The 13,587-nt window shown below is 41.9% G+C and overlaps 1 protein-coding gene across 1 annotated transcript; it reads right to left on the reverse strand.

Annotated features, from left to right (window-relative positions):
* Positions 1–1,241: 1,241 nt before the first annotated feature.
* On the reverse strand, positions 1,242–6,414 carry CTXN2 (cortexin 2). The gene is made up of 2 exons (XM_058846923.1): positions 6,211–6,414; positions 1,242–1,689 (listed from the first exon to the last, which is right to left on the reverse strand). Exon 2 carries the CDS (start codon positions 1,633–1,635, stop codon positions 1,387–1,389), a length of 249 nt encoding a protein of 82 aa, XP_058702906.1. The 5' UTR covers positions 1,636–1,689; positions 6,211–6,414; the 3' UTR covers positions 1,242–1,386.
* Between the last annotated feature and the right edge of the window lie 7,173 nt (positions 6,415–13,587).

The following is a 13,587-nucleotide window of genomic DNA, read 5'->3' on the forward strand; positions in this document are numbered from 1 at the left end:
CTCAGATATACATAAAAAGAATAACAGTGGATGATCCTACCTACCACTAACAGATCACACAAATCATTGTACTGATATCTACCTTGAATTTTATGGCTAAATTAGCTAGGATAAATGTAATATATTGAATCTCTGAGGGTCTGGATTTTTTTCTTATGTATAATCTGAAGCAGCTGAAAGCCCTTATATTCACAAAATTGTTTATGTTTTATAATTTAAACGGACCAGTGTAGATTAATATTGGCTATTCCTCTCTTGTATTTTTCAGACAAGAGATTCATGTCCTTTGCTGTACAATCGAGTATTTTATGTTCCAAATGGCACCTGAGGTCTGCTGTTCCAATGTCTGTGTCTGCCTAGTATATAGGGCAAAAGGAATAACACGTATTTTCCAGAATACATGAAAAAGAAAACAACTTCTGTAACTGATCTCCTTGTCTTAGCTCCTTATTACAAACAGATCTGTTTAGCAAAAGTGACAGTGCCTAAAATTCTAATGCCAGCCTTCTTAAAAACGGAATTGAATTTCTGTCAAGTACTGTCACACTTGCTAAACAGCTGTGTGTATGAGGGTGACCTTGAATATCCAGATTTGAGTCTCTGCTTTCGCTCTTTCACTTCTGCTTTGATAGGATCTCCCATGACCAGTTCATCAGTGACAGTCCAGATCATACAATGTGCACGACTGCAGGAGCACAAACAGAACCAGCTGTGAAGAGTGCTGCAGTGTAGAGCTCTGGACCCCATTCCTCCTTGGAGGCTGGGTAAAAATGGGTAAGCAGCATGATTGTGTCTGTTTTGGCCTTGACAGGCTGGTATAATTACTGCTGGGAGCTGTTAACCAGTTTAAGTTCCACTTTAAAGTGAATCATCTTCTGTAACCAAGTGGAATAAAAACATGGACGCATACCTCCTGCAGACACCTCCTCTAAGCCATAACCATTTGTCATCCTCCACTTTTGTATCCTCAGTGTACAAGGACAGACACTGAGTTTCAGAAAATTGTGTTGGATGAGGAGGGCAGGGGGCTACCATATAAATATTCACCATTCATGAGCCTGTCTGTTTCTTCAGCCCGTCATGAGACATGGTAGACATGAGATCCTCCTCTGAAGTGCCAGGTATCATCTTAAAATACTGGCCATGGTAACTTTCTAGTGGTTTTTTGTGTGTTTGTTTTCTATTAGCCATTTCTTATCTACCATTCCACTGTTCATCAAATAAAAGCAACATGAAGTACCTTTTGAGTTTGCAACAAATATTTATTTAACAAAATGGATGCCACCAACATATCTCCAAAATGCAGGTATGTATAACAAATGTAACAACAGTTGGTTTCCAAAATGAAATCAACATCAAATTTAAGGCAGGATATTCTGTGAGTTTTCATGCAAGAGCATATTCAAATGTTCCTTTATCCAACCCCTCAACTTCATCTTCCCACGTGGAAGAAGGCATACTGCTGTAGGGGTCTAGCAAGATTTTGAAGCATCTGATAATTAGAAGTCCCAAGAAAACACACAAAATCCCCACAAAGGCAAAGCCAGTTTTTTGTTCTAAGGTCAGGGGGAAGGCAGACATCTCGTTGACACTCATGCTGGCTGAAGTGTTGCTGCAGTAATTACTGCTCATCATTGGGCATCACATCCTGGTGGCTCTGTGGGAGTTTCACCTCTATTGCTTCTTTGCCTGCATAGAAACGTCAAATCAGTGTGGTTAGCTCGAAATGGGGTGCATATATCTGAGCTCTAGCATATGAACATTTGAAAATTAAAACCAGCTTCGATTTTAGAAGCGTCCTGTTGTTTTTTCACATTTAAATTAACACGATAAAATTGCAACTATTAGCCTCTACACACCATTTACTTATTGGCCTCTTTTTTGAGACAGCAGATTCACAATTTTCTGGCTTTCTGTCTCCTCAAAACAGAGATTTCAATCTACAGATTGTGATTTGGCAATATTCTCTAAGGTCTCCATATGCAGAAACCTGGTATGTTTCCTGAAATGGCTTTACATCTCTGTGCTTAAACTAGTTAAGTTTGCATTGACTTCAAAGGCAATTTCAACTAAATAATGTGGATATTACTCATTTGATTTAGCTCAGAGTCTACATAAATAGATCCAACTATAATCCAAAATAAAAGACTGTGTGTGCAATTTTAGTGAAGTCTTGGGCTCCAGTTTCAGAAAAAAATGCCATGTGTATTTTGAGACTGTAAGAAAGTGAGCAGATTGCTAAAATTACCCCTTCACCTTACTCTGTACATGTCTACTCTTGTGTATGAGCAAAGATTGTGGAAGGTGGAAGAAGAGATGACAGAATTAAATTCCCTTCTCCTAAATCTTGCTCTCGTTTGTTTCTTCTCCTTGGTCTTCCCCATACATGCCCTGCCATTTTTACAAGCACACTAAACAGGAGATCTGCCCGTGCTCTCGCATTGCTCAGGGGACTGACCCTGACATGTGTCCTAAGGAAGCAGGATGCTCAAGCAACTCCACCAAGAGAGCTCTGCATGTTTCCAGAAAGGAGAAACTTCTTATATTTGTCTTTTTAAGGAGATCTTACCTATAGATTTTTGTTCGGGGTGGGGATAATTTGCTTTATTTTAACTTTTCTTTCAGATCTTTCTTTTGTATCTATAGACAGTGGGAGAATTGGAAGGCTGGGACATCAAAAGTGCCAAAGGACAAAGATACTTTTTTCTAAGGTTAGAACTTGAGGTTTTCTGGCTCTTGCTAACACCTATTTAACGAATGTGCCTCAGGGGAAACTCTTTTTGTTAACAATTCAACCTCTTTTTCCCCAGGGAATTGCCAGTATCCATTTATTTCTTGGCAGAGTAATTAGGCCGCTCAGAGTTTTGTGCTACCATGGCTACACTGCTTCAGGTACCTGCACTGCTAAGCCAGGTTAAAGAGAGTTCCCCTATCTCTGCTCTGTACTGCAGCCATGGCTGAGAGGGGCCATACTCTGAGTCAGCCTACGAGCAAAAACAACAGAAAAAGTAAAAATAACTTTTGGTATTCCCGAGCAGTCACAAATGGACAGAACTTTTATCTTGTTTGGTATCTCCTTTCTTTCTTCAAAGTTTGTGGGGTTTTTGACTATTATCCTAACGAAAAAAAATTTAGAACAAAGATCAAAAGGGCAAAACACATGTATTTCCTTTTTTTGCCATAAACCTCAGTATAGCAATATTAAATAATGGTTCCTGTTAGTCTTTACACATTTTCCAGAGCATAACAACTGCTGGTCTGTTTATTCTATAGACCTGTATATGAGATCCTTCCTCGTTTTGAATTATGTTCTGCTCTTTGGGTCATGCTGTTATAGTTCCTGTTAAGCTGGAAGAAAGATTCAGATACAGCCTATAGGAATTAGAAATAATGTCAACAACAAGCAAGAATTATTTTCTGAAAATACATCATAGGTAAAGCCCACCTGCTATATGGATTTTCATTGGGCATACCTCCAATTTTTCTATTAAGTTTGACCTTCTGCAGAAAAAAAAAATTACAGAAAGTTCAATATCACAAATTTATGTTAGAAGTCAGTTGATTTGAGCAAGATCCAGTCAAGCAAAAATTCATACTTTCCAAAAGTCCTGGAGTCATGGGTTATAAAAATTATAAACAAGGCTTATACAGGAAAATGATACATAATCACTACATGGAAAAGCCAGACCTAAAAAACCCAGTTGCCCTCTTGAAAGACATTGAGAAGAATGTTAGGGGTAGGCTGGCCATGGAGAACCCTGAATCTGAGCTGAGTCCAGACAAATATGTTTACATTTGACATAACATTTCTTTACCACAGAGAGTAATTTTCCAAGAATATGACTTCCAGTCTTACTAATTTTGCAGCTTACACACTGGAATTAGATGGGATTTGTTTGTACATTATGTGCTTGTCAGGAGACATTATGGGACAAATGTCTGTGCAAAGCTTGATTGATGCTGAAACATGGAGAAATTGACATCTTAGTCTTATTTAACAAAAGTTTGCATGATAAAGCTGCATGAGGAAACTGTGTATTTTGCCTGGGGGAGATTGGTTCTAATGTGCAGATTTGTGCTCTTCTGCTCCTTGTCCTGAATTTCAGAAATTGTAATTGAAGCCTTAAAGTTCACAGGAAATTTTGTTCTAATTACGTATCCCCAAACCCGTGGCACCTTGAATACCTTTTACTGCTTTCACATTTCAGTGCTGCACACAGGGTAGATGTCCTCTCCCAGTTAGTCAGATACCTTTTCATTTGCTGCAGTGTATCTGTCAAAGTCCTGAGTCAGAAGACTGTGAATGCTAACTAACCTGGCCAGGATCCCAAAATCCTCAAAGACAGCCTTTAGGACAGCATCATGGGGACAGGCATTGTATGATTTATACTCTGCAGAGCCATTTTGTGGGGGCTGGCCCCAGACAGAGCTCAATCATTTTTCTACAGGTCAGGATTCTTCTCCTCCTTTGATTTGTTACTCATATAAACACTGGCAAAAAGAAAGGCTCCTTAACATCGCACTGTGAAATAAAAGGCCACTGGAAGTCCTTCTGAGGCCAGAAGAAACAGAGTCCTAAAGAAAATAGGAATGAGGAAAATGGCTTAATACTGAGCTAAATGAAACAGAGATATGAGCTGGGTGTGCTGGCTGCACCTATGGGAGGATGAAGGGGAACACCATGGGTACTGGGTATTGTGAGGCTGCTGGAAGGAAGATGTCAAAATTCTTATTCTAGCAGAACCACCAGCCCGACACTGTCAGTGTTTGGTGTGGACTGAAGATCCCAGCCCCAGCTGTTTGGTAGTTTGGGGTGACAGGGTGTAATTTTTTTCAGATTTAGCCTTTACTCTTAGGTTTACAGAGAGACTTAAGAAGATCAAGAAAGTAACCAGGATGATCTTCCTGGTGTTCTTGGCTTCAGTCCTTCTCTCACAGAACTCACTACAGGATTTTTTTCTAATGGCTCAATACTTAGGGAATTAGTATTTTTACACGATCTCAAACTGGGAACATTCATTCTCTTGGCATAACTAAGTCTCAGGTGCCTAAAAACTCACTTCCAAAATGACAGTTTGTAACAAAATTGACCACATCAGTGGCCATCTGTTCTCTTGGATGTCTACGGCCCAGCTGCTGGTTCATGGATGTGGTCATTCTGAAAGTACTTTGAATAGCTTCAGTCCTGAACTTGTGCTTGAGTAACAGCAAACCTAACTTGGAAAGGGACATATAAACAGGCATTCTCTGGGAGCTTTAAAATCACCTCATTTGCCTTTATCTGTTCAGGGAAACAAAACTGTGTTCCAGGAATGCTGTTACAGAAATTGGTCATAGAAGGTGGTAAGATGAAAAGATTAACAATCTATAAAATAGACTAGAAATAGAAATCAGCATGAATATGGAATTCTCTGAAGAGTCTCAGCTACCTGAGTTAACAACACATGGCCAGAAATGCTGCAAAAGGAGCACCATGACCACACAGCTGACCTGTCATACTCATGTGCTCACTGCATGCCTGTATTCTCTAAATTGCTTCAGGGTATAGGTCCTAAGACATTCAGGGAGGTGAAGGCAGGAAGGCCAGGACATAGATGCTCAGCAAATGAAGGCACGGCTCACAGCTCTGCAAAGAGATCCCCACACAGTATTTTTGCAGCATGGTAACTCAGGGTGCAAGCAACACTTTTCCACATAAACAGCATTCCCCTGCAAAGAAGCAGCAGCCGAACAGTGACACTTCCAGCCTTCCAACAAGGAATGAATTGCAAAAATAAGATTTTATCTGTAGCAAACACATGAGCCTGAAGTCTTCATTGGATGAGAGCTTCTGTGTTGTGAATTCATATACGTAGTCTAGATTTGGATAATATAGAGATGCAGGAAAATGAAACGTTCGCTAGCATCATTCTTAACTTGGGAATGTGGAAAAGTGTTGCCTGCTTCCCAGGGGATGGAGGCTGAGAGAGACCGAGCACCTGCAAAGCAATTGTTGCTGTAGGATGGCGCGCCCAGCCTTCGCTTCCACCGGTCCCGTTACCCCGGAGAAGGCAGATTTCGGCGCTTACCCTGTCCTGTTCCCCCCTCCGCCCGGTGCCTCCCTCCGTGTCTCCGTGCCCCGCCGGGCCGTGCCGGGCCGGGCCGGGCGGCGCCGCAAGGTCAGCCCCGCGCCCCGCCCGCCGGCCCCGCCGCGCCGCCCGCGCTACGAACCCTTGTCCTCCGCGGCCGCGCTGCCCATGGTGGCGGAGCGCGGGGCTCGCCTCGCCTCGCCTCGCCAGCTGTCCACAGCCCAGCTTGGAGTCCCGACGGCTCGGGGCACGGGGTGGTCCCGGGCGGCGGGGGCAGCTCCTCCGGGCTCCCCTCGCCGCCCGGCGATGCGATCCCGCCGAGAGATGCTCAAACCGCTCTAATTAAAAAATTAAACGCGGCCGCTGCTGCTACCGCCTCCTCCTCCACCTCTTCGCCCGCCCCTTTCCATCGCTATTCAGCCGCGCTCCTCTCCAGCCCCGCTTTGCACGGATTAAACCTAGGAGCGTGGAAACTTCCTGCAAAACACTACGTGCGGTGCATCGGTAAGGGCCGGGCCGGGGCCGCTGCGGAGCGGGGCGGGAGCAGCCCTCCCTCCTCCGCTCCGCTCCGCTCCGCTCCCGCTGCCCAGGCCGGGTACCAGGGCCTCGAAGGCCGGGTGGTCTCTGCAGTGATGCAGGACGGGGCTGCGGTACCCGCAGGAGGGGCCGCGTCCCTCCCGGGCCCCGGTACCGGCCGAGAGGCGCAGCCCCGCCGCCGAGCGGGACCTGTGGAGCCGCGCTGGGTGCGGCGGGGCCGCTGCTCGCCCTGAAACAGCGGGAAGGCTTTCTTTAACACTCTGATCTGAGTGGGGCGTGCTGAGCCAAAGCCTCTTAGGCTGTGCCCGCAGTGTGGCCTCGAGTCCCCCCAGCAGCTCTAACAGTAATAACGATTAAAGCATAGACCTCGCTTTATATCCTTTCATTAGCTGTGTTTAGCTGATGCTGATTGTATATTAGAGAGGTTTCTATTTGCCACAACAGCAGGTGTTTAAGTTAGATTATGAAAGAAGATTCATTTTCCCAAAGCTGGATCCGTATATATTGCATTAATAAATTGCAAATCTGTTTCAAATGATAGTGATTCCATATTTGTAAATCATCCGGGTGAATACACCCCTGCAGGGATGCACGTGGGTCAGTGGAACAGGACTGTATCACACTGTCATGCATCATGAGACTTCTGAGACTGCTGTAGACCTACTAACAGAATTTGTTCTGTAGAAAATAATTTAAAAACTACTCATGTTTCTTGCTATGTGCAATAACACTATGATAGGTTAAACCTTCTTCTTGAAATGATCTGGGGAAAGAAAGGGTTTTGCCTTGCCTGCCATTTTAATGCCCAATTCCTCTGCTGTGACTGCAGTGAACTCCTAAGCACTGGGTAGAGTCAAAATACAGCTTTCTCCTGCTGTTAGAACTAATGGTTAAACTGATGGTTTACTAGGTACTTGCTAATGGTTACTGGTTTAATTTTCTAATGCTGCAGCATTAGTCATATGATAAACAACGTCTGTAAGTCACGCTAATTTTTGAGGTGCGTCTCATGTTTAAAGATCCATGGAGACTTTTTAAATAGATAGTTTAAAATAGTATAAGATTGTGCTTTCAGAATATATATATATATGTATATATATATATATATATATATGTATGTATATATATAGAGAGCCCCTGCTGTTCCTGAGGAGCTCTAGTTTTCTTTTTTAGCCCTGAACCTGATTTACATGGGGGCCCCATGAAGGTGTCTCACTAGATGGAAAGCTGCAGTTTGAAATTTCAGGAGGAGCAAATAAAAGGTCTCAGAATTTCAGAGTGCCTCCTCAACCTAGCATAATTGTTAAGGGAGAGTGACAGAAATCCAGGGATCCCTAATAATTGCTGAGCATTGCCATACTTGGAGAACCTTATTGGAAATATGACTTTGTAGGAGCCAGGACCACTCTGACTGCTGTGGCTGGGAGTGAGGGACAGCATTGACAATAGAAGAATATTCTGAGTGGGTGCATCTTGCCTCTTCTGCCAGGATTTAGGAAAGGATGCTGGACCTGGTTTACTTGTAGGATATTACTCCTTATAGATACATTATCCTTTTGTCTTGTTATTCTTATAAGACTGAACTTAAATTTTTTTTTTTTTTTTTTTTTAACACTGAAATAATAGTTTCTCTTGTACTCTGGCATGGCAGAAGTTGCTGAAATGGTGTGTTTATTTATAGGAATCTGACACTTCTGTTCTGTTCTGAAGACTTCTGATTTTATGTATTGAAAATCCACTTTTCTGGAATTTAAACTGGAAAATAAACTGGCAGCCAGCAATAGGGAATGACTCTCCTTCTTCATCTACCAGTTGTCAGCACACAAATAGCACTATTTTTCTGTTCAAGATGGTATATTTTAAAATGGAAAAGTGATGGAATAACAATCTTTTCCTACAATTCATTTCTTTTCCACTTGAAAATCACAAGTTTTGCTTTTGCATGGGAAAAGTGATTTTTTGGTAAGGCAAATGGGAGAGCAGTACATGTGAATCATGCTGGATATATGGACAAAGGGAGCATTCACTAGTCTTTGCTTTCAGTTTCTTTATCAAGATCCATCTTTGCGTTCAACTGACTGTTACTATGACTTTCATCTGACTTCAATCATATTTGCTGTTGATTTGATCCTTGTGTAGGGAGTGCTGTGTTTTCTCAAAGAAGAGCCCTTGATCAGAAATAGAGATTTTATAATCATCTAGTGATTTGTTATGTTGAGTTGGCAAATAATTTAAGCTTGGGAAAGACACTGAAAGACAAGTGGGTGCCAGTGAGTGAAAGGCAACATGGAAGTCTTAGAGGTATTAGCTGGTCAATACTTTTAATGGTTAAGGATCACTTGAGTGGTCTAGGTGTCAAGAAAATGTAACTGTTTTAAGGGATAACTAACTCCCTTGTAACTTGCTTTTCAGTTTGGCTTTAAACAGCTCTCTTTCCTTTGCAAGCAAACAAACTCCCTTCAATTGCTAAAAATTTTAAATGGGCTGAAGTGGGCAGAGTCAGTGAAGAATATTGTGTGCAGAAGAAATAGATCAAGTTGAAGCTCCCCTCCTAAGCAAATATAAGCAAGTTTTTTGAGAATGTGCAGAATCAGAAAGAAACAGTATATACAGGAGATAAAAGCAGTAATAGAGGTGCACAGCAAAAGTAGGTGGATTATATATTAATTTATGTATTGATCACAGTTGCAATTTGGAATTATTTTATGTAATTTGATTAAAGGTATTTACCATTTTTAAAAGAATAAATATCTCTATTCTAGTCTTAAAAGATCTGAATCTCTATTTGTGCTTGTTCAAAGGCTGTGCTTTTACTAGACACTGACTTCACCAGCAATATAGAGTCTATGGACGTATGGGTCTGTAAGGCAGTGCTTTGGTGACTGCTAGGAATGAGGCACAAAAAACAAGTCCTACAATGTGGTCTCTCCATTTAAATGTCTGACTAGGCCCACTCTTCAAATAGGAAAAATGTAGGGATTCAGAAACTGAAGAAGGTTGAAAATCACCCCCTTTAAGTCCAATCAGTTGTCGTGCTGGGGAAGGTGGAAGAGTGCATGAATCCAGTGAATACCAACAGTGCCACCTTGTGTGGGTGAGAGTCATCCAAGAGGAGGCAAATGGTCCCCGGTGCATCCCCAGCTCCTCCACCTTGGCACTGGGGTGAGCCCTGGCCAGCTAGGGCCAGGCCAGAGGGAAGGATGAGTTCCCTTAAGACCTGCAGGAGGGAGGTGTTTGCTGCCTCACTTGAAAGGCAGAGGTGGTGTGTATGTTAGAGGCACTCAGCTTGACAGTGGAAGAAAGACCAACAAAAGAGCAGGTTGCTCAGTTTTTATTTCATAATTCAGCAGCTAGAGTAATGTCTGGGGGAAGAGGGGATAATGTGAATTTTTTCCATATAGGAACAGTAAAAGTGCTACCAAAAGTCTGGTCTTATGCAGCCTTTTAGGGGTAAAAAATCAGTGATGAAGATTGAGGCTCCAGCTGTGGTCAATGGTTGTACAACACTGAAAAAAGTTTTATGATACTTAGGGAGATGTAAGCCTTCCATGGGGGACAAAGAAGTTAGGTCCCTGCAGATCGAGTAGAACAAGTCTCCTGTGTGACTGATACCACATTGTTTCTCAGCCCAGAAAGATAATGCTTAAATGCAAAGAGAGCCTTTGGGGAAAATAGTATTTGCTTTACTATAGGTCCACTATAAGTATGCAAAAGAGGGTGCCAGTTGCAGAGTAGGGTTAATTTTATATTTTTAGCACAGAGTAAAGCAGTGTAGGTTGGGTGCAGCCTTAGGAGGTGCAGACCGATCTGGAAATACTTCTGTCTGTGCAAAAAGGAATCTTTAAATAAGGTATGAAAGTAGAAATATTTACAAAGCAAATATGTTGCTAAAGGAACCCTTCTCCTGCTGTACTTGGGGCTTCCTGGAGAAGGGAGAGTGTCTAAAAAATGCTAAGCACATTTAGGCACCATGGAGAACAAAAGAAGGAGAATTATGTGTGATATATCCACCGTGCAGGCATCATATAGGTGAGAACTGAAGAGAGTAATTTACAAAAAAAAAAGTTAAATGGATTCAAAAGCTATGAGGCTCAAATTTCCTATTTTCTGAAGTTCCATACAAACCAACTTTCAGGAACATAGAATTTTTTCACAAGTTCCACCTGACAAAAGTATTGATGAACTCCTTTTGATCATGACTTAACTAGAAACAAAATTAAAAAAAAAATACAGAGATAAACAAAAGACAAAGTGGTCCTTTCTAAAAGGATGATGATACATGTTTGTTCATTAGCATATTGGGAGCTATGCCTTGTTTGTCACTGAGGACTTGAGACTTGAATTTACTGGGGAGTTACTGTTTTGAAAAGAACCCTGATACTTAAAATACAATATTTTGCCTCAGTAACTACTTGTACACGACACTTTCAATAATAGTTCCTTTACAGTTGCTTATATTTACATATATATGCAAGAATATTCCATTATCCTCAACTCTGTGTGTAAATTAGTGCTGTCAACTCTCTGCTTGCCAAGAATGTACAAACATTATGCCATATACCCTACCTATAACTGTGAAACACTATTTACATTAGGGGATGACAAGAGGCATTTGTCAGGACAGATCAAAAACACTTGTAACAGTGTTGGACTAAATGAAGGATCCCTCTTTAACAGGTACATTCCTCAGAAATCTTGTCTGTCTCATGTAAGAACATAAACAGAGGCAGAAGAGATGTTGGAAGCCCACATATCAGAAGAAAATTTTTAAATATTCTCAGGAGGGACCAGTAGTGTGTGACAAAGGAGACTATCTCAGCACAGGAAATGGCATGGAAAGATAATGGTTTCCTTTTTTTCACTTAACTATGGTGAGTAGATTTAAAAAAAAGAAAAAAAAAATCAATCATTTTATACTCAAGAGTCTTCCAAGGGAAAAACTTAAATATTTTTTAACACAGTTTTGTAGACCAAAGAAATTCTACTTTTTAATTCCAGTTCACCCCTGTCAGGTCCCTAACAGCTCTTTGTGGTGTTGCTCTCCCATTTTTATTACTGTTCTTTGGAGACAGAAATGCTGAGTGATTGTGTGTGGAACTTGTAGAAAAGGAGGCAAAACTTCCATAAAAATCCTGACACAAGCAACTGAGCTGGACAGAATGCTCTAAATTGGAGTTGTGGTGTGAGGGGGACAGGGCAAAGCTATCGTAACTCCTCCAGGCTTTTAGCCAGACCATGCCCCAGTGCAGCCTTAATACAAAACACCTCCTCATCTTTGGATGTGTATGAATTGTGCAGTTTTGAGTATTTATTGCAAAATCCATTGTGTGACAGCAGAGTTTACTGATACAAAAACAAGGACACTGTGCTGTGGTGGGTTGATCTTGACTTGCCAAGTTGCTCTAGCACTCTTCAGCAATATGGGATGGGAGAAAATAAAATGGAAAAAACACATGGATCAACATAAAGGCAGTTGAGTAAAGCAAAGACTGTGTATGGAAGCCAAGGAAAACATATTTACTCTCTGTTTCCCATTAGCAGATAATGTCCAGCCACTTCCCAGGATGCAGTCCACATAGCAGTTGCTTTGGAAGGCCAATGTGATAACAAATGCCCTCTCTCCCCACCCTTGTCTCTCCTTTCTCTTGGCTTTTGCTGCTGTGCATATGTCATACGGTATGGAATATCCCTTTGGATAGTTTGGGTCAGCTGATCTGGCTATGTCCTGTCCCAAGATCTTGCCCACCCTCAGCCCACTGGTGAGGGGAATGCTGGAGATATGGCTGTGATGCTGTCCCAGCAAACACCAATGCATTACCAACTCCTTTGCAGCTACCAGTACAGACCACAGCATTAAAGGCTGCTGTGGGGAAAATTAACTTCACCTCAGCCAGACCCATGGGCCCAAAAGGCATATAAACTTGGGGAGGTACCAATTGAAGCAGGGGGTAGATTATTCAGAACACATAGGCAAATTGTGTGTAAGAAAGTCAGCAATTCCTGTTATATCCACAGGCCCATCAGCACAGGAATTCAGTGTCAGCTGCTTGGTGCCATAACACTGCTTCAGGGAGTATAGGATTCCAACACTCGAGATGCTCTGTGCAAAGCACAATCAAATACAGGGTCTGGTAACCTGAACATGGGAATTACTCCCCTTCATCCTGCAGAAATGAGAGCTGTAAAACGTAATGATAGCAATATCAAGTAAACATTAACTATTCCAGCAGTGATTATTATCGCAAATACCAAGATATTTATCTAATTATGGTTAATGAATAAACAGAATTACATCTCTTATGAGTCCTCTGGACATGCCTTTCTGCCTTCATCTGGAATGGAGGATGTTGGAGTGTTTTGTAGTAGCTTTGAGCGCTTTCTCCAAAATTTCACATGTTACCAACACCTGCTATGACAGTCATGAGCACAGACAAAAGAGATTTCCAGCAGCTCATAAGGAGTTTACTTGCAAAAGCCGCATTAGTACAGGTCAGTGGGTCAGCAACCAGAAACCACCAATCTAAATTCATTGCAGAGGACTGAATTGCTTTCCTTATGTAATAGATATTTATATATTTGGTTACCCCTTTAAAAATGCTTTTGTAATTGTAGTTAGTAAAATTATTAAACTTTGTCCAAATGATAACTGATTTTTTCTTCTTTTAAAAATCTTGCTTATTAGAGGGTGTCCAAAGGCGGCAACAAAGACAGTGGAGTGTCTGGAGGTCTTATGAGGAGTGACTGAGGTCAGTTGACAGCCTGGAGGAGACGGAGGGGAGACCTCATTGAGATCTTCGACATTGTCACAAGGGGAAGCAGAAGCTCAGCTACTGATTTCTTCTCTGTAGTGACCGGTGACAGGACACAAGGAAATAACACTAAGTTGAGTCAGGAGAGGTTTAGGTTAGATGAGGAGAAGGTTTTTCACCCAGAGGCTGGTTGAGCACTGGAACAACCTCCCTAAGGAAGTGATCACAGCACC

Source organism: Poecile atricapillus, chromosome 11 (assembly GCF_030490865.1).
Source record: "Poecile atricapillus isolate bPoeAtr1 chromosome 11, bPoeAtr1.hap1, whole genome shotgun sequence".
Taxonomy (NCBI): domain Eukaryota; kingdom Metazoa; phylum Chordata; class Aves; order Passeriformes; family Paridae; genus Poecile; species Poecile atricapillus.